Consider the following 20,529-nt stretch of genomic DNA (forward strand, 5'->3'; position numbering starts at 1 on the left):
CTTTATTTACGTGTCATTTCAACAATTTATTTAACTATTATACACCCAATAAATAAATACAAAAAAAATAGTTTTGTATTCGCCATGAATGTATTTACATATTTATAAAAAATCGGGCTAATTAGTTTATTCCAACATTAAAAAAAATCACGAAAATCAGTGATTTTTCGGAAGGTCACACTGAGACGATCCCTTAAATTAAATGTGTTTCTCCAACAAATCGACATCAAGTTATATAATATTTTTTTTTTCAAATAATGTTTTTTTAATTCAATTCTTTATAAACTTACCACGACTTAATTTACAATTTTTTATTTAATAAAAAACAGTTTTGTCTCAATTTTTTTTTTTAAATCGCTGAAAGAAGAGTTGCTTTTAGCTTACTTCTGTCAATTAAACTTTTTTTTATAAACTTCTTACACATTTATTTTCAATTTTTATTTAAACTATATTATATTTTTTCCTATTGAAAGACGTTTTACTGCTTATTTTTACTGCTTAATAAGTTTATCTGTCGGTCTACTCATCCTTAATCACTGTGCTTAATCGGCTTTGCAATCAGCAGCCAGTCGCCTTAACTGCTTGAGATCTTGCATATGCGGCAGTTGGAGTAGGCCAATTTCAACCCGATAATAAACTGCTATACTATTGCTGTTGTTGTTATTGTTTCGCATTTTTATTATTTCAAGGATATTTGTCAGTTTATTTGCTGCTGACAGCAAACAGACTTTGTGGCGCGTCTCAGTGTCGCCACCAAAAATGTTACTATTTCTATGTACTTATACATATGATATAACCACCAACTAGAAGCATTTTGCTTTTATATGATAAATATTTTTGCTTTATAGCATTTTTTGGCAAAGAAAATAAATTATTGGCCCAATTTGTTGTTAGTTTTTGGCTAACGAAATATTTTAATTGTAATTCCGATTATTACAAATATACTATAACGCACTCACTTAGTGCATTAATTACATTCAACTTTACTGACGCTTTGCACGAAAGGGGGGTTTTCTCGACATTTTCGAAGGATGACGGACTAGAATGTGTGTTTTTTTATTTTGTTGGCAGATATTGAGTTTTGTGTCAATTATTTTTTAAAGACATTGCAGTTAAATATAAAAGGAGATTCATTTCGAGGTTCTCTACTTCTTTAAAGAAAAAAAGAAACTTCAAATTTAATGGGAATTGTTTATTATCATTCAAAAGAACATTCTTTGGAATGTATTTTTTTAAGATTATCTCTATCAAATGTTGACCCCGACTACGTCTCAGATAGTTCATCGGTGAGTCCAATTACCGATAACTCGTTCAAGAATTTCGATTGTTAAGTAGCGAATAAATCGTGGGTGTTTTGCTCCAAAGCCTGAACAAAGCCGGATTGTCCGCCCAGACCTTAGACTTTATATAACCCCACACGAAAAAGTCTAAAGTCTTGGTGGCCAATCGATCAGCCCGAAATTGGAAATTATCGTCTTACTGAAGTGTTCTCTCAATAAATCCGTTTATTGATGAGATGTGTGTGAATTGGCGCCATCTTGTTGAAACCAAGTGTCGCCTAGATCACGAGCTTCATTTTGAGGCACTAAATAGTCTGTTAACATATCACTATAATCACACCAAACCGCTGTTCTTTTCTGAATGAAATTGCAGATTTTGAATATCTTCAGATTGGTCTTCATTCCAAATGCGACAATTTTGCTTTTTTACGTACCCATTGTACCGAAACGTCGGTAGCTCATATGGCGAAGGGATGTCGCTTGGGCGGCTTCAGTTCTTTCATTTGTTGTTTCAGTTGTATTTTATACACGTTCAATTTAAGATCTCGACGTAAAATGCGCCAAGGCGCTCCATACGTCCAGCCTAGTTGCTGCAAACGGCGCCGAATCAACTCTCCACGGTCTTCGTGTATACTCTCAGCTACGGCTGCTATATTTTCTTCACTGCGTGCTGGACGTGACCCATTCGGTCGAATATTATCCAATAATGAATGCTAGGTATCAAAATGGTGTTGCGAATAATACGCACAGTAGAGAGGTTATGTTGACCATAAGTTGAGCAAAGCGCGCGAATTCAGTTCAAGATTAAATTTCCTACCCCATACTTCGCTGACGGTCTTTTAACCAGAACCCGCAAATCTATAATTCCACTGCTTAAGATGATTTCAATAAATAAAGGTGGAATTGTTCACGCATCTATAATACTTTAGCTGACTTTGAAAGCTCTTCTTAATGTTTTCATTACTAATTTTGGACTCTTCTTATTTTTCATAATTGTCCTAAATTTTTTGAAACTCTGAGTCGCTATTTCTTAAAATTTGAGTAGATTTTGTTCCCTGAACTGATTGAAAAGAACTGAGCTTATTTTTCGACCTGAGAAGATCTCCACCTTGTTTGAATCTGTGTTGAACCTCTGTTTACCCGGTGCCATCTTATTGTTTCATAACGGATGTCAGCTATTACTTTCACTCCCGAAAAAATGTACTTACATTACACGAGCTGGCCTCTAATGCACCTGCAGGTAATTCCACAGTAAACATATACGTAGACAACCAAGCAGCAATCAAGGCAGTAACTTCGTATCGCGTATCAACCAGAAGTGTCTGATGAAGCAGGGCAGCAGTGGAACGTGTTGTCAGAAGCAAACAACTTCACTTCTACTGGATGAAAGGCTACAAAGGCTTGGAAGGCAATGAAATAGTGAACGAGATTGCCAAACCGGAAACGTGATCAACATTGGCAAATGCATTGTCTTTACTACTACCTGGACAGAAGTACTTCTACTGGATGAAACGAGCGTACAAAGCGATTATAGCCGAGTTAACAACAGCGCGCCAGTCGCTTCTTCTTCTCGCTATAGTGGACGCCAATTGGATATTCCAAGCGAAGCCAGGTCCTTCTCCACTTGGTCCTTCCAACGGAGTGGAGGTACGGCGGGCTCACAACCGAAAACGTGATCAAAATTATGAAACTCATGCATTGTCTTTACCGGTACAGCTCATCGTTCCATCGAATGCGATATTCGCCGTGGCTAACGCGCAAAGGACCATAAATCTTTCGCAGAACTTTTCTCTCGAAAACTCGCAACGTCGACTCATCCGTTGTTGACATCAAACTTACCCGTGTCAAGAGAGGATAGAACGAGCTACTTGGGTGCAAAACAACAAAAGTCATGTACAAACTGATCACTATCTGGTGACGACACAGGTCCGCAGAGTAAGGCTGACAGATCGAGAAGACTGCAGGAAATGTGTAAAGCAAAAGACAGCAGGGAAACAATGGAGCATCTCTTGTGCACTTGTTCCGCATTTTCAAGACAACGCTGTAAGCATCTGGGGCCCCCACGGTGTGATACAGTGGAGGAGGTATCGATTGTGAAACCAAAAAGTTCATTCAAATTAGCAGGCATTCTAAAGGATAACTATTCCCGATGGACGTAGTAACTGAACTTCATCTGCTTTGTAAAAGACCGAAACTGGTCTAGGCGTAGCACACTGGCAAACCACACTAAGCTAGCCTAACCTACGTTACACGATATATCTTGGATATTTGTTGACTCTTCAATATCGTATATCTTTCTTTTTGAACGTAGTCACTTTCAATTGCTCATTCACTTACCATCCTTTAGACTAGAAGAAATGTACAAATTTTCAAATACATCGTCTTGATTCTAAAATTGAACTAAACTACAATATTTACTTTTCACTTTCATTTCAGCTTCGTCAAAGACAGCGAATGGTCAGCGTGCAGCGTGACCTGTGGTGAGGGCGTACGCCGACGAGTTTATCGTTGCAAAATCTTTCTCGAATACTCGCGCACCATCGCGACCGTCAACGATTCGCTATGCGAAGGCGTCAAACCACACGATGAAGTAGAGCGTTGTGTCCAGGAACCGTGTATGCTGCCCTCACATGCTTACGATGATCAATATCTACGCGACTCCATTAAGGTGGGCGTCTCCGAACCCGGTAAAACATATGTATGGCGAGAGCAAGGTTACACCTCGTGCAGTGCTAGCTGCTTGGGTGGCGTTGAAGAGTTGATAATAAATTGTGTGCGCGAAGATAATGGACGCGTGGTGTCACCATTCCTATGTACGCCTGAAACGAAACCTGAAGCACGAGTGCGTACTTGCAACGATCGACCTTGCCCACCGCGCTGGAATTACTCCGACTACACGCCCTGCTCAAAATCATGCGGCATTGGCATAAAGACACGCGAAGTGCAGTGCATACACGAGGTGACGCGCGGTGGCGAGAATACCATGGTTGTGCCGAATAGCATGTGTCCACAACCGCCACCAGCCGATCGCCAGTATTGCAATGTGCTCGACTGTCCGGTACGTTGGGAGGTAGGAGAATGGTCGAAATGCTCACACACTTGCGGTTATGGCATCAAGGAGCGCAAAGTAGAGTGTAAACAGATTATGGCGCAGGAGCATAAAATTGAGCGCCCCGAATCGATGTGTCCGAGCGCCAAACCGCCAGATAAAAAACCTTGCAATGTGAAACCCTGTCCTGTGGAGGATCCCAAACCCGTCATACAAGTTAGTAATACAACGCATATACAACACGATCCTAAAAAGTCGAAGATTACATTGAAAGTCGGTGGTGCCGGTGTGGTATTCTTTGGCACACAAGTGAAAATAAAATGTCCTGTGAAACGTTATAATCGTACTAAGATAAAGTGGAGTAAGGATCACAAGCCCTTGGCACGTTCGCGTAAGTTCAAAGTGTCTAAGAAAGGTGCGCTGCGCATTTTGGATATAACGTTCCGTGATGCTGGTGTGTATTCCTGTCATGCGGGGCATAGCTCTGCTGAGATTACTATTGATGTGAAGGCGAAACCCGGACAACAACCTGAAGAGCTAAAACTGCAGGAATCAGGTGAGGGTGAAGTCTGCAGGAAAATTTATTTGTATTTATAATTAGCGTTGAAGTGCAAATATATATAATATTTGAATATTATTACTATACATTTACTTGTCATTTTTTTTTTTTTTTTTTTTTTGTGGTAGAACGTCTTGTTCATGAACGTGAAGGCACGGAAGCTTTTAACCTCTGCCGATATGACCACAGCTGGAGAAAATACGAATAGGTAAGAACTATCTAGCTTAGTTTTAATTCAAATGTTCAATAAGTTGTCCAATAATATTCGCCGGCCTTTTTTAGACTGAAATTAAAATATTCATCCTTACATCGATAGTATATAAATTTGTATTAAATAAGGCATAAGACCAACTTCAGTTGTTTTGCAACTTTTTGTTTCGGCAATATTAGCAATTAAACGAAAACTTCAGTTGAAAACAAGAAGATCGTTAGTAGTTCTTAATCACTCTATGTCAATGTATCTATGGTTTAGCGATTTCTGGTCTAAAATTACATCAGAAATAGTTTTATAAAAGATTATGAAATCTAATAGTGCTTTGCTCTAGACTCGCTTCGACTCTAATTTTCACCAACATACATACGTTAAAAAAAGTACATAATTAAATATTACTAGACAGTTAAGTAAAGAAATTCAGACAAATATCGGGTCAGTTTCCTTGTTTAATATAGTTATTTGGCGGTTTCCCATTTTGCTCCACAATTAAATGATATTTTAAAAGACTATATTTTGCTTAGCTCGTCGGACTATCCTTAAGTATTATGCCAAATATAAGCGCGGCCTGTTAACCAGTTTGGTTATAGCAGCTGCTTCAGTCGGTTCACCTCAGTAGTGTGTTGTGATTTTTACAAAGGATAAAAATATCATACAAAGAATTTGTCTCAAATTTGGATTTCTAATCAAATTTCGTGTGTAGAATCGTTGCGAATGTTGAAAAAGGCTTCCGGTGATTCAGTTTTATCAAAGACATGTCACCTTCTGGACGATCTTCGACCTCTTAAACTGATGAAAATATTCATAAAGTGAAGGATATGGTTCTTGAAAATTGTCAGTCAAGTGTTAGAGAGATGGTAAAAGAGCTCGACATTTCTCGCGAGTCCGTTCGAATGGTGTTGGTGAATATTTTGAGTATGAAACGCGTTCTTGCTAGAACCGTCCTGATAAAGCTGAATTTTATTCAAAAAGATTATCGTAAACAGTTCTCTTTAGGCATGCTTGATCGTGCGTATTCCGATCCCACAATCATGGAGCATTATAACTGCCGATGAGGCATGCGTTTATGAGTGTGGCATGCAAAAAAGTCAACAATCATCGGAATGCAACCCGTTTTCAGTCGAAGGAGCTGAAGGCCATCACAAAGAGTGCTTATGAAAAGTGTTTTGAGGATTTCAAATATCGTTTTTTTTGCGTTTTATTTACAAATTCCGAGTACATTTTTGTCACAATAATTTCAACTCTCGTTTTTATATACTATGTAAGATTGGCTTTTATAAGAATAAAAGATCGCCGAAATTTATCAAATATTGCCTTACTAAGTAGTCAGAAAAACCAGTTAATCTGTAAACCGGATATATCACGCTTTTTTAAACCTTTTTTTTATTATATTTGATTTTTTTTGTTTAATTTTCACAAGCCACTGCTATTATTTCGAACGCAGTTGTATATACGAATTCTTGAGCATCTGCGTCACACAACCTAAACAATATTCAGGCAGCATATACAAGTATATTTGTTAGCCACCAGCAACTGTTCTGCAGTGCAAATACTTGTTGCTGATGACCGAAAGTTAATACCTTCTTGTTCGGTTGAACGAGTTGTACACATCTGTGTCAACCAAATCCTTTTTACAAATTCACATTTACTCAAAACACAAAACTCACAAACGCTACAGCACACACATACACATGCAGGTATTTTCAAACGGTAGCAGAAAGCAAATATTAACAAATATCTATGTATTTTTGTGCACCAAGCCCGTATGTATTTAATAGGTGGTCATATGCTTCACACGAAATTGACCTTTGCTCCTTCTTGTCGGTAAAAGAAGCAGCTGTGCTTTGTGGCCTCTAAAATGGCAAACATCAAACACACACAAGCATACAGGCATTCAGGTACATACGAAGTCTGTACTTTTGTATCCAATCGTATGAGTGCGAAGCTTTTAACAAAGCACAAAAGTGCGCTCGTCACATATCCTTTATGTGGCAAAACCTTTCCGACAGCTGCAAGAAAACACAATAAATGTACACTTGTAGGATTTCATGTGCTTTTACATTTGTATTTGTCACAATGCACATATAGAGATACAACTTGCTATAGTATGTGCCTTGTCCTCTTGCTTCACTTTTGCTGTCTTAAATGATTACTTTCGCTCTCAATCTCTATACAAAGAACTGAAGACGTCGACTTCAAATCAGATATATCCCTAGTACTTTTATCCGCTTTGTCACTTTTTGTCACCTTTTTCCCTGCAGCCATTTACAAAGTCACCTCAGTTTGCTTGGCTTCGCCTCGCTTCGCATCATTCGATGCCAACCATTTCTAATACCAGAGTCGAGATTTACAAATCCCCTGCTTACATTTTGTTGTACTGGAGCCTTGTTCAGCCATCAACACTGATGCTTCCTTCAATTTATCCTTACTTAGAAACCTGCACGAGTCGTAAAGTAGAATACTTGCATGTTGGGTATATTTGGTGTGCACAATTGGGACTTAAAATAAATAAATGAAGAAGAATGCGGTGGCTTCTCGCTTAAAAAATTTAGCAAAATATTCAATTTCAACTAAATCACAAAAACTTAATCGTACTCAAATATAGGTCGGGACAGAGTACTGGAGAAAAGGTATGTGGTTTCACCGGTTAGCAGATGAATAGAGGCAGTACTGCGCACCGGAATAGCTGAAACCACGGTTGGAGATACTAGGACTCATCTCAGCACTACATGAGGCTGCCCACAGGGTGGAGTCTAACCCAACTGTTATGGAGCCTTGTCGTGGACGACCTACTAGTATTGCTAACTGACAATGGGATGCACTGTCAAGGATATGCGGATGACATTGTTATTATAGCAAGAGGCAAATTCGAGGACCCTCTCTGGATTCCATTCTACGATGGAAGCGAAATGTTGACCTGACCATGGCACTAATAGTGTTCAATGGATTAGCTGGTAAACCCTGGGGATGCATGCCAAGGATTGTCAGATGGCTTGGGCCTCAAAAGCATAGTAGACTTCGGTAGGGCTCCAACTGTCGAAGCTGCAACGGCTTGCATGCTTCTACATGACGGGTGCCATGCGCACATGGCCGAAGGCAGCATTTGAAGTCATGCTTGAGCTCTCACCACTTCACCTAATAGTCGGTCACTGCTCCAAATAACAGCAGAATGATGTGTCAGAGGTATGGAAATATCATCCCAGCGGATGAAGAAATTAAGTGGTTGGCTCTTCTCCCAAGGAACAGCATTACCAAAAGGATAGACTTCACAAGAAGAAGTTCAAGGTTACCCTTAACAGTAAGGCTGAATGGAATGACACCAGTCTCGAAATATTGCTCGAAAACGTCAGAGGCAATTGGTGCAAAAGTCTCAGGACCACGCACCAAACTCTCCATACCTATGGGTAGTTTTCCGAGCATTTTTCGAGCAGAAGTCTTTGCCAAAAGTCGGTGCGTAGAGATTAAACCCAACGCAACTATCACCACACTTAGCTACAGTCAAACGGCGCTTAAAGCAATATCTCTCGATGAGATCAAATCGCTAATCCTTCAGGAATGTAGATAACTGCTAAATAGTCAAGCGGAACGTAACCAAGTACACTTTATTTAGGTAATCGGTCACAAAGGTATAGCTGGAAGTCAACTGACAAATGAGCTTGCCCGCTCGCAGCATCCACTAACATGTTAGGGCCTGAACCATTCATCGCGATGGGTGCTCATAATATAAAGGAGCTGCACTGCAAGAAAAAAGGAGTAGCATGTGCCATGGCATGTTGCTAATGGTGGGTTATAACCTCAGCAGGTTTAAATATGCAATCAACCTCCCTAGCAACGTACTCAGGCTACTTTTCGCATTCTACACTGGCCACTGTAAGCTAAAGAAGAACTTATCTAACATGGGCCTAGCTTCTTGAGCGAATTCCCGGTTCTGCGACAGGGAGCCTGAAACTCCAGAACAACTGCTAATTGACTGCATAGCACTCTGCAGACGCAAGATAAAGCCTCTTTGATTCAGGTTTCCAAAAAGGTATCACACCGCCTCACTTGCACCTTGCAGTATTATGGAATTTATCAATATCCTCAGGCTAAGTGGGTCATTGTGACTTAGGAGAGGGCAAAATAGACCTAAGATCGCGGTGTAATCCTCTATCTATCTAAGTATTTATCTTATCTTATAAGTCATGCTGACAAGTTACAAGACAAGACAAGCTCAAGAGTGGAGATTTTTGTAAACCAGTTGAAAACCATATTTTTAGTAAATAAATTAAAGTAAATAACTTCTTCTAGCAAAATACTTTATATACCGAATTAATAAAGTCATTAAAGACCCATCAAATTACGGTTTAACGGTTTATAGAGCTAAATCTCAGGTGCTATTTTGAATCGAGAGCTTTCTCATACCATATTATTCTCTAGAACTTTATCTAAACTAGAAATATCTCCATTAGCTTTCGGCTTGTATAATCGTATTTTTATATCTTATCTGCTTTCAGCTCCCAAAACACGCGTCGTAAGCAGCAAGGAGCACGAGAAAGCGATCGACGTGCCAAAAATGATCAGTCACAAAATGTGGACGGCAACATCATGGAGAATGAGGTGAGTCACCACACATTACTGAGTATTTCTTACATATTTACACATACTAAATATACAATATAAGTGTGGACATGCCAAAATTGGAAGCGCAAGAGCAAATAACTTCAGTTTAGCACTAAAAAACTAACGTATACAAGTCTTACCGAGCTGAACAAGCAACTCTGCAGTGCAGATTTAATGTAGTGGGAGTGTTGTAGCAATACAGCAAAACTTCTGAGGTGCACTTGTGTGGCGTTCTTCAAGAGTCGCTGGTTTTATGTGCTGGGTCCTCTACATTGAGATTTGTTTAACAAAATACAGATATCTAACCGTTTGATGACGCACTCGCCTGGCAGTTGCTTGTTAGAGTATATTGGATTTACGGATTGCTATTATGGACAACAATGTTTATCAACTTTACGTAATTTGTTAGTTTTCCTCTTCGTTTGCTACATTCTGCGTCACGGTTTCCTTCGTTACGAAGAATCCTTGCTCCGAAGCTGCGAAACTGAATAGAAAACCGTTGCTTTGTTTTTTTCAGCTGAAGTGCTCACATGGCTGAATGCTGGACTGCTGTATTGCTGAATTGCTTTTGTAATCAGATTTTGTCAATCCACTTGTAAGCGCAGCATGCCAGCATGAAGCGCGCATTCTTTTCATATGAACGACGAGCGCAAGCGAGGTCTCGTGCAATCCTGATTGCAATGACAACAAGCATTACACGTATATGTATTTAATGTTGGCAGCGTTCAAATATGAAATTGTAAATATTAGTCTATTTTGGTTTGCATTATTTTTATCGTCATTTTGGTTGTCACCAAACACAATTTGTTTGTTCCATTCGATTTTGTTTCTGATTTCTCTTTTGTGACTTTCTCGTTGTTGTTTCGTTGAACTATATGGCTTTTTAATCTTATCTTATCTTATCTTGAATGTTTGGTATTTTCAAGGCAATTATTACATTAACAATGAAACTAGTTCTTATTTGCAACTTAAATAATTAGAATCTTCGTTTCATCTTGAATTGTTTAAAAGTCCAAAAAATTCAACCAAATGTGTTTTTCATAAATTTTCACTCACACAAAATACATACATTGTTCTTTTTCCTATCTATCCCGCTCTTCTTCTGCGCTCATCACCTTTGACGTATACCTTTGAACTCCGTATCATCGCTTAGCAGTCGCAATTAGTACAACAGGTCGGCGAGGATGGCGGTGGCGCGCCAAAATCCACCAGCGCCTCTAATGGCGGTAGTCGTGCCAACGTTCTACTGACGATGCCATACTTTCAGGCACTACTCAGCAATTTGCAGGTGAGCTGATCCAACGTGAAAAGGTCGTAGTAATGGAAAATATGAAAGTAGTAAACAATGAAAAAAAACAGCACCAATTGTCGGTCAAACTGTCAGGCAAGCTGTCGTGCGAGTTGTCAGTGATATGCTCATTCATCTTAGCAAAGGAGAGATGCAATCAGTTGATGGACTTTCAGTTGGTTTGAGATGTGCTTTTATTTTTGTTTAACCAATTGGCTGACCATCAGTTGTCTGGCCGTTTTCTCCCAATCCCTCTCTCTCTCTTAAGGGGTTACATGGGTTTCCTCGAGTAAAAATAGCCTTTTTTAACAATTTTTTTCTCATGTAAAAAATTGAATATTTTATTACCATTTTTTATTATTACAAACTTACCATATTAAGAAAGAAATTCTGAAATTTTTGGAAAAAAAAATATTTAAAACTCGGCCTTTACGACGCCATTTCCGGTCACGCCTCTGAAAAAAGATGCACCGGCGTTGGCAGAATAAATCCTTACAAGATCATCTAAAGTGAAAATATATGTTTTAGTTAAAACCTTAACTTAGAACTTTAAATAAAAGACAAAATTTGATTTTTGAAACTCGTTAACCCATGTCACATACTTTTTTGTTCCTGCCTGACAGTTTAACCGCCAAATTGAGAAGAAAAGGGTAAACACGGCACAAACCGAATTTCAGCGACATTTAATATTTTTCATTGCTGTTTACCTAATTCTTCAGGTCCCTGTTTTCTCATAACTACTTCTCGTAAATTTACCTTGTTGTTCATTTAATTGTTGTTGTTATGTTTGTTGGTTGGTTCATTCGTTCCTTCGTTCGTTTGTTTTATTTCCTTCACTTAATATCAAATATACTCGCTCATTCGTTTGTTGTTATTGTTGTTTTGTACATCACTGCATTGCATTTTGCACAGATAGCGTCATCATTGTGTCATACATCGTTGTTGTTGTTGTTACTGTTACTCTTACTGTTGTTCGCACAGTTTCTTTCATCAAGTGTTTGCTTTCTTTCAGTTTCAATTTAGTTTCATGAAATTTTTTTTACTTTTGTATTGACACGTAGTTCTTCAATTACGTTTAAGCATGAAATAACAACTTGTATTGTGTGAGTCTTCATCTTCACATCCAATTTCTGTACATATTGTTCATTTCTCCATTGGTTCATTCTACCATTACTTATTCATTACTTCCAAAATATTTTTGTTGAGTTTTGAAAAATATTTTATTGGTTCAGAATTGTAAAATTTTCGGACTCATTTGTTTTCAACTTTCATAGAAAATTTTTCAAGATTTCATTGTTAAATATATTCATACTAAAACCATATATGTGTATAAAGGTTTATATCTACATAGAATAACTTGAGAGGATCGGTCAACTAGTTGTGGTGCTGTTCTGTTCCAAAAATTATAAATATATTATAATATAACATTATATAGTTCGGAGTAGTAACCAGAGGCATTCTTATATAGAGTTTTCAATAAGTTAAAAAAAACACACAATAATTGTTAAGGTCTTCGAATGATTTTTATTTAATGTGAAGTACTCGAATCGAAGTATCGATGAAATTGATTTCTGAAAATAACATCATTCAAATGGCCTCCAAGCCTTCTTTTGCACGATCAAAATCGATGAACCGAATTTCATAATACTTTTTGCACTAAACCAAGTCGTATGTCATGAATAGCACTTTCAGTATTGACTTCTAAAGCTTGAAGAGAGTCTGATTAATTGCTAAAGACCAATGACTTCAAATAACTCCACAAGAAGTAGTCTAATGGTGTTAAATCTCACCTTCTTGGAGGCCATTCAATATCACAATTTTTTTAAATGAGCGAATCTCCAAGCTTTTCGCGAATAATTCGGTTTTTGCACATGCTGTGTGGCACGTAGATCCGTCTTGTTAGAACCAGATGTTGTCAAGATCAACTTCTTGCAATTGCAGCCATAAAAGTTGGTTATCATCGATCTATACTGCTCACTGTCACCAGCTTCATTTTGAAAGAAATACTAACCGATGATCCCGCCATACCGAAAACTACACCAAACTATCAATTTAGGTGAATGTAATGGTTGTTCATGAATAATTTCTGAATTTTCTTCGCACTGGAAAGATTGTTTTGTTTATTTACAGCACCACTCAGTTGAAAGTACGACTCATCAGAGAAGATGATTTTCTTAAAAAAGATCGCTATCGTGTTCAAGTTGTTCCAAGCTAAATCAGCAAGTTCACGGCGTTTACGGTGATACAATGGCTTCAGATCTTATGTGAGAACAACTCCACATGGCAATCCCAAAAAATTTTTATTTCTCACAATCCGCGGGTTGTGGTTTGAGGTCAGTCCCAATACTTGAGAACGTCTTGAAATCGACAAAGTACGGTTTCAGCAACACTTTCCTAAATGGCAACAATATTTTTATTACTTCGAGCAGTTCTGCGCCTTATTGGCACTTAATCATTATACACAGAAAACGTATGCTCGAAATGTTAATGTTCAACAATTCGAAGGATAGCGAGTATTATGACCATTAAATGGCAAAAGTTGCAATTGGAGAATGATTATTCTGATAATAAAATTTAATAATATGTAAACGCTGACCATGCGTAGATCTTTCCATGACAAATTGTTACATTGTTGTTAAAACATTACTGAATACAAAGAAAAAAAATTACAGATCATGTCATATTAAAAATGAACGAAACGTCAATTAGAAATCATATCATCTCTATTGGAAAAGCTAGTAGAGTTATACAATTTTTATTTCCTCTGAGTTTCCATATATAATCCCGAATATACAAAAATGATATGATGACGTTATATATTTCTGTATGAAATATATTTATTATCGGTCATCGGAACATTCATGGTAAATCAATACGTTTTCTAGCTCAGATTGTATCCTCAAAAACTGGATCAGCATCTACTTCCACCAAACTTGTCAAATCTCTGATTATTTATTAGTTAAATTATTAGGCATAATCTTCAGCATAGCTTGAGCACTGCTACTCAGAAGTACTGGAGCCACACAAATAGATGATCTATTTCCATAGTATTCAAATTTGATACAAAAATAATAATAAATAGTTTAAGCATTCTCGCTACTGCCAATTATTTATAGCGTCCGAAATTTCTTGGGATGTCAGATTTTGAATCTATTAGAATATCTGTCACCGTCGAATATCGTCGAATATTTTAAACTAGGGGTTAAGGTATGTTAATAGCAAATTTATCTAAGTACGATGAGCTGATCGATATTATTTTTTAACTAAAATGCTGCTACTATTAGAAAAGCATTAATGTTGTACGTGGCGTATGAGTAACCAAATCTTGTTAAACATTTCCATATGAAAACCGTCGATACACCCATTTACCATCAATAAAATGAATATGAGATTCACCAACACAACACAATCCAGAACAAAAACTGTCATCTAAAAGTTACTAAACTCTATAAGTCGCTCATAATTCCCGTCCTGCTATATGGTGCAGAGGCTTGGGCGATGACAGCAACCGATGAGTCGACGTTACGATTTTCGAGAGAAAAATTCTGCGAAAGATTTATGGTCCTTTGCGCATTGGCCACGGCGAATATCGCATCCGATGGAACGATGAGCTGTACGAGATATATGACGACATTGACATAGTTCAGCGAATTAAAAGACAGCGGCTACGCTGGCTAGGTCATGTTGTCCGAATGGACGAAAAGACTCCAGCTCTGAAAGTATTCGACGCAGTACCCGCCGGGGGAAGCAGAGGAAAGGAAGTCACTCCGTTGGAAGGACCAAGTGGAGAAGGACCTGGCTTCGCTTGGAATATCCAATTGGCGCCACGCAGCGAAAAGAAGAAACGACTGGCGCGCTGTTGTTAACTCGGCTATAATCGCGTAAGTGGTGTCTACGCCAATTAAGAAGAAGAAGAAAAGGTACTAAAACCGAAACGAAGCGCAACTTGAAATCACTCGTAAGATGAGTACCAACAGAAGAGTATATGTCGGCGTTACGCTTGCAGCTATTGCAGCGTTTCAAATTAATTATAAATACAACAACAATAAATTTGTAATACAAACAACAATATTTAATAAAGTCAAAATATGAAATAATGCAATAATAATGATGCTGTAGGAACATGATCGAAATACTAACTGATCACTGTCTGGTGGCGGCACACGCCCGCAGAATAGGGCTGACAGATCGAGAAGACTGCTGTAAATATTTAAAGTTGTGGCTTCTTACTAGTTTAACTACACCTAACCTAATGCAATAATATCTCAAGTTGACTCAACCTCAGAAAAACACAGATACTCCAAACACAATAACAACAATAATTAATCTACTACGAAATACTCATTCCTAGAGTGATGTTAGTAAGTGTAAACATTTTTGCACTTTAGAGGTTGTTTAGAGAAACCGAGATGCCAACGGAAAATGTAAACGAGACCGTAAAACTTTATTGTAACTGCAGTGGACACCAAGTCATTGTAATTGATTTTGGGAATACACGCGAGAAAACGTCTCGACTCTTGAATAATGATATTAAATAGCATTACCTTTTTCGAAAATGTCGAAGATCAATATTGTTACTGTTGCTGTTGGAATTCAAAGCTGAAAATATTAATAGAAATTACGTCTGAAGGCTTCTGCCTATGTCTATGAAGCTATTTCGCTTTGTTTTTTTAGATGCTTGATGATGCTTCGAGTTTTCGATGCGAAATAAAGTAGCTTATGGGGCTACATGGATTTCCTCAAGTAAAAAACAGCCTGTTTTCAACAGTTTTCTCTTATAAAAAAAATACATATTTTATTAGAGTTTCTAGCTGTTACAAAAATATACTATTAACAAAGAAATTCTGAAACTTTTGGAAAAAATATTTTAACTCGGCCACGCTACGCCATTTCCCTACAGGATCATTTAAAATTAAAAAAATACGTGTATTTGTAAAAACCTTAACTTAAAACTTGTACAAAGGGCAAAAATAATTGAAAAGTGAATTTTTGGCAGAAATTTTTCAAAAATTAAAGTTACAGTGAAAATTTCTTGACATTTTTTTTTTAAATACTTGTAATCAACAAACAAAAATCCTTCATCCAAGCTTTTAAGAATTGTATCTCAAAGACCTGTGCAAAATTTCATGAAGATTGGTTAAGTAATTCTAGAGAAATTTGCGCACTTAGCCTAGCTAGCCTCAAGCGCACAAGTTTTCAAGGCTGTATCTCCGAAACCAACACTAGGATCAACTTGAAAATTTAGAAAAATAACAAGTAATAAATAAAGTAATAATAAACAGTAATAAAATAAAATTTATTTTTATTTAATTCTCACCACACTACTAGCTATAAATGCACCTAATATATATTTTATTGTGCACAATTGTTTAATTTAACTTGCTGCTCACTTAAGTCGCACAGTTCTTTGTAAAAAGAAAACGTTTTTTTCACACACACTCACTCCCACATACCAAATAAACAATCATTTCCTTTGCATATAACCACAGACGCAATTGTTATTTCCCACACGCAAATTGAAATGGAAATGAAATTGAAAACTTGAAAACTTGAAAAATGCGCAAATAAATAGAAACAAAAGTAAACTTGTATAAAAACGCGCAAAACTAAATATAGGCAGAATAGTTGAAAATGAAAAGCATAATATTTGCGCGCCAGTTAGCAAATAATAGCATAGCTACAGGCGCATGCTGCTACTATGCTATTGCTAGGTTAGTTGGCAGTGTGCATGTAGTGGTTGGGGCAACGACGGGCGCACAACTCGCTGGCATATTTGCATGGCACAACAATAACAACAAACAATGTGTAGTGTATACGAACCGCGGCAAAATGTTCAGCGCACGAATGCACAGAATGCAAATAATAAATAGTCAACAGATATAAAAAGTGTGCATAAAATGAAAAACATATAACAACAATTACTGCGACTATTATAAGTAACTTTCTAACGTTTTTCTTTATTTTTTCTTTGTATATTTTTTCTGTTTTTTCTAAACAATAATAAATATGTATGTACGTTTGTGTATTTATTTGGACAACAATATGCCTGTCATATATTTTTGGGTGGCTATAACTGTACAACACACACACTCAACTGAAATGATTTACAAATACAACATGAACACGCTTACAAAACTTCTTTCATAGGTAAATTCACTTGATTTTCTATAACTTTTTAAGTATAAATATGTTTAAGAGAAAACCCCACAGACACACTTACATATACACATGCTAAAAATTATACAAACACACATGTCTGCATGAAATTTAGTTAGTATAAGCTATGCTAATTCTCCACACGAATCTAAACACCACCAGCGAATTTTATGAAATTACGACAAGGTGTTTCGCATGGTACTCGTTTTTGGTTGTGTATACGCCGTGTATGGCAACTTTTTAGGCAAATCGTGGTCAAATGTTGTTAAGGTTGTTGTCTTGCACTAGCTAAGCTTACGTCACTTAATAACCAACTCTTTTTTCTTCAAAGCAGGGTCGCGAAATTGTCTCTACTGTGGAACTCAGCGTGCGGATCTATATATCTATATTGGGGGGATATATTGTATACACCTTATGACAGTGTTTGGACAATAGAGTTCAACGAAGTAATTTAAACTAATATGCTTTAAAATTTAAGAAATGCTACTGAGTTGACTTCTCAGACACAGATTGTTGACAGTTGACATCCAAATCTCTTTTATTACCTTGATGAAACAAAATTTTCATTTTAAAGGAAAAATAATATTTTTATATACTTGATATTTATATAAATGTGCACAATTATTTATATAAGTTTTAAATATATAAAAATATTATTTTTCCTTCAAAATGGAAATTTTTTAACTTATTTAGTGGAAGAAACGTAAACAATCAGAAAAGAAAATCATGAAATAATTTGCGAAACCTCTACAATTGAAGGAAGCTACGGAAGCTTAGACCTTTGATTAATAAATTCAACTAATTTTATTTTAGTTTCAAGGTTTTTCGTAAAATTTAATCGATTACGCTGAAGTTTAATGCTAGTTCGTTGATTGTTCGGGTGTAACCGAGCACTTTATACTCTTGCCTTAAGGTGTAAAACGTCAACCAGCGGGCCGAAATCTAAATATATTCCACATAAGGTTTGTTAGAAAAACGGGAGTCGTTATAAGTAGTATTTGCGAGCTGGGGTAGTATAGAGCCGATTTTATCAATTTTTGCCAATACTGCATACCTTGACATGGCACACAGTAAAAAAATGTTCCCTCGGTTTCATAGAGTACCTCACATACAACCTCCACTTATATGGAGTAAAGTCGATCGGAAATCCGTATATTATTTTTATGGAGACTACAAAGTCTGTCGCAAAAGAAACAGAACTTTTTAAATATAACTAATCCTGGTGGCGCCACCTATTGGTGGGTATATGAAATAAAAAGTTTGATCTCTTGTTGACATTTCGTAAAAATTTTAAGACAATTGGATAACTACAATCGATGTTACCGATCAAAAAGTGACAGCAGCTTTTGGAACAAAGAGCAAATATTAAATTTTATTTTAAATTGGGGAAAACGTTTACTGAAACATTTCAAATGATGAAAAAAGTTTATGGTGATCAGTGCCTATCCCGTAGTAATGTACATGAGTGATTTAAGCGATTCCAAGAAGGTCGTGAGGACCTCTGTGACGATCAGAAGTCGGGCCGGCCAAAATCAGTGATTACCCAAAACAATATTGAAAAAGTGCAGGAATTTATTAAGAATGAGCCGAAATCTTCTTTGCGTTACATGGAAATGGAGTTAAATATCACCAAAGACTCCATTCATCGCATTTTGATAGAAAATTGGGTCTACGGAAGGTGTACACCAAGTTTGTTCCGCACAAATTGACTGACGACCAAAAATTTCTCTCATCGATCGACGCTTGTGAGCGATTATTTGACCAAAAATCACATTTTAACCATTAACCACTCCCCGTATTCACCTGATATGCCACCGTGCGACTTCTTCCTATTCGGAAAAATGCATTTGCACATGAAAGGACACTGGTTTCAGGACATTTTAGCTATCCAAGAGGCGACGACCGATATTCTCAAGAGCATTCCGAAAAAATGGCCTTAAACACTCATTTGAAATGCTAATTGATCGAAGCACAAGGAAACTACTTTGAATAAAAAAATATAACTTTTGAAAAATATTAATTTTTTGTTGTTTTTTTTAACAGTCCTGTTTCTCTTGCGACAGACCTTGTAAGTCAAGTTTTCGCTCAAATTTATCTATTTCAAGCACAAAAATACACTGTTATCATTAAAGAATGCTCTCTCATTTTCATTGAGATAACTCACATGTTGGCCGAAATATGCGGTATAAAGTCATCCCGAAGTTCGAACATCTTTATTTTAGATATTTGTGGGCTCAAGGAAGTACTGACCCGACTCAACCCAGTTTTGCTACACAGAGATGCTAATATCAGGAAAAGATACCTCCTGAATTTATAGCTCACACATTGACCGATATTTGCGATCAAATGTCAACTTATATTCGGTACCTAGGAGCTTGAATAGTTTTGATTGGTATAATCAATTTTTGGTCATAAGCATATTTTAGGATTCTTTAAAGCCCAAAATAAAGAACGATGAAAGAATCAAATAGAATTTCAAATTTTGGGAATATGGGAAGTACGCGTGGTTGTAGTCCGATTTCACCCGATTTCGCAGTGTGTTCTAGGAATATGAGCGGAATGCTGCGGAAAAAATTCATTCACAATTGTTCGGGCGGGTTCCAAAATATGTGATTTCACCTAAAAGTGAGCGGTATCACGCCAATAGTCTATTACATAGTCGCTGACTTCTCGACATTGACCATAGACTTGACTTAGCCCCACAGAAAATAGTCTAACGACGATTGTTATATTCGCTGTGTGGCTTGTGGCGCCGTTCTCTTGGAACCACATATTGTTTAAGTCCAAATCATCTAATTCGGGCCAAAAATATCCTGTTATCATTGAGCGGTAGCGATTTCGATTCACAGTAACGTACCGGTCTTGATCATCACCGAAGATGTACAGCCCAATCTTTCGCCGGCCCATGAACCACACCAAACCGTAATTTTTTCGGGATGTAATGGTGACTCATGGCGTAAGTACGAATGTACTTTCAGAAGAATGAAGAACTTCATTGATATCCCAAACCGTTTTTGTTTTATTTAAAAAAAAAACTTTTGTACATTTGAATAATTTCGACTCTTTGTTGGATCTTATATCTTTCCATGATAAAACGATCGATTTTACTAAAGAGAAATGTCAAAAGAGCGGAAAAAATAAGCGTCATTTGATGTCCCTATTGGTCTATTTTTATAGCCTCCCTTTTGAAAAACCCGTTATAAGTCCGTAATGTGAACAAAACTATTATACTCTGTGACAACATATTTCAGAAGAATAATGATAGCAAGTCGCAATTTAGTCGTAAAATGTCTGTCCCTTCAAAACATTTCTTACGGAAGCAAAGAATAAAAGTATAAACATCTCCATTTACTCACATGTACTAAGTATATACTCGCAAATATACCA

General features: G+C 37.0%; 1 protein-coding gene across 1 annotated transcript in view; it reads left to right on the forward strand.

Moving 5' to 3' along the window:
- LOC126752930 (protein madd-4) overlaps positions 1 to 20,529 on the forward strand; it is a 121,150-nt gene that overhangs the window by 75,341 nt on the left and 25,280 nt on the right. The window contains 5 exon segments of the mRNA XM_050463975.1: positions 3,717 to 4,885; positions 5,017 to 5,051; positions 5,053 to 5,096; positions 9,593 to 9,695; positions 10,852 to 10,986. Coding sequence (XP_050319932.1) covers positions 3,717 to 4,885; positions 5,017 to 5,051; positions 5,053 to 5,096; positions 9,593 to 9,695; positions 10,852 to 10,986 — 1,486 coding nt within the window.

The sequence above is a fragment of the Bactrocera neohumeralis genome, chromosome 3 (assembly GCF_024586455.1).
Source record: "Bactrocera neohumeralis isolate Rockhampton chromosome 3, APGP_CSIRO_Bneo_wtdbg2-racon-allhic-juicebox.fasta_v2, whole genome shotgun sequence".
Classification (NCBI taxonomy): domain Eukaryota; kingdom Metazoa; phylum Arthropoda; class Insecta; order Diptera; family Tephritidae; genus Bactrocera; species Bactrocera neohumeralis.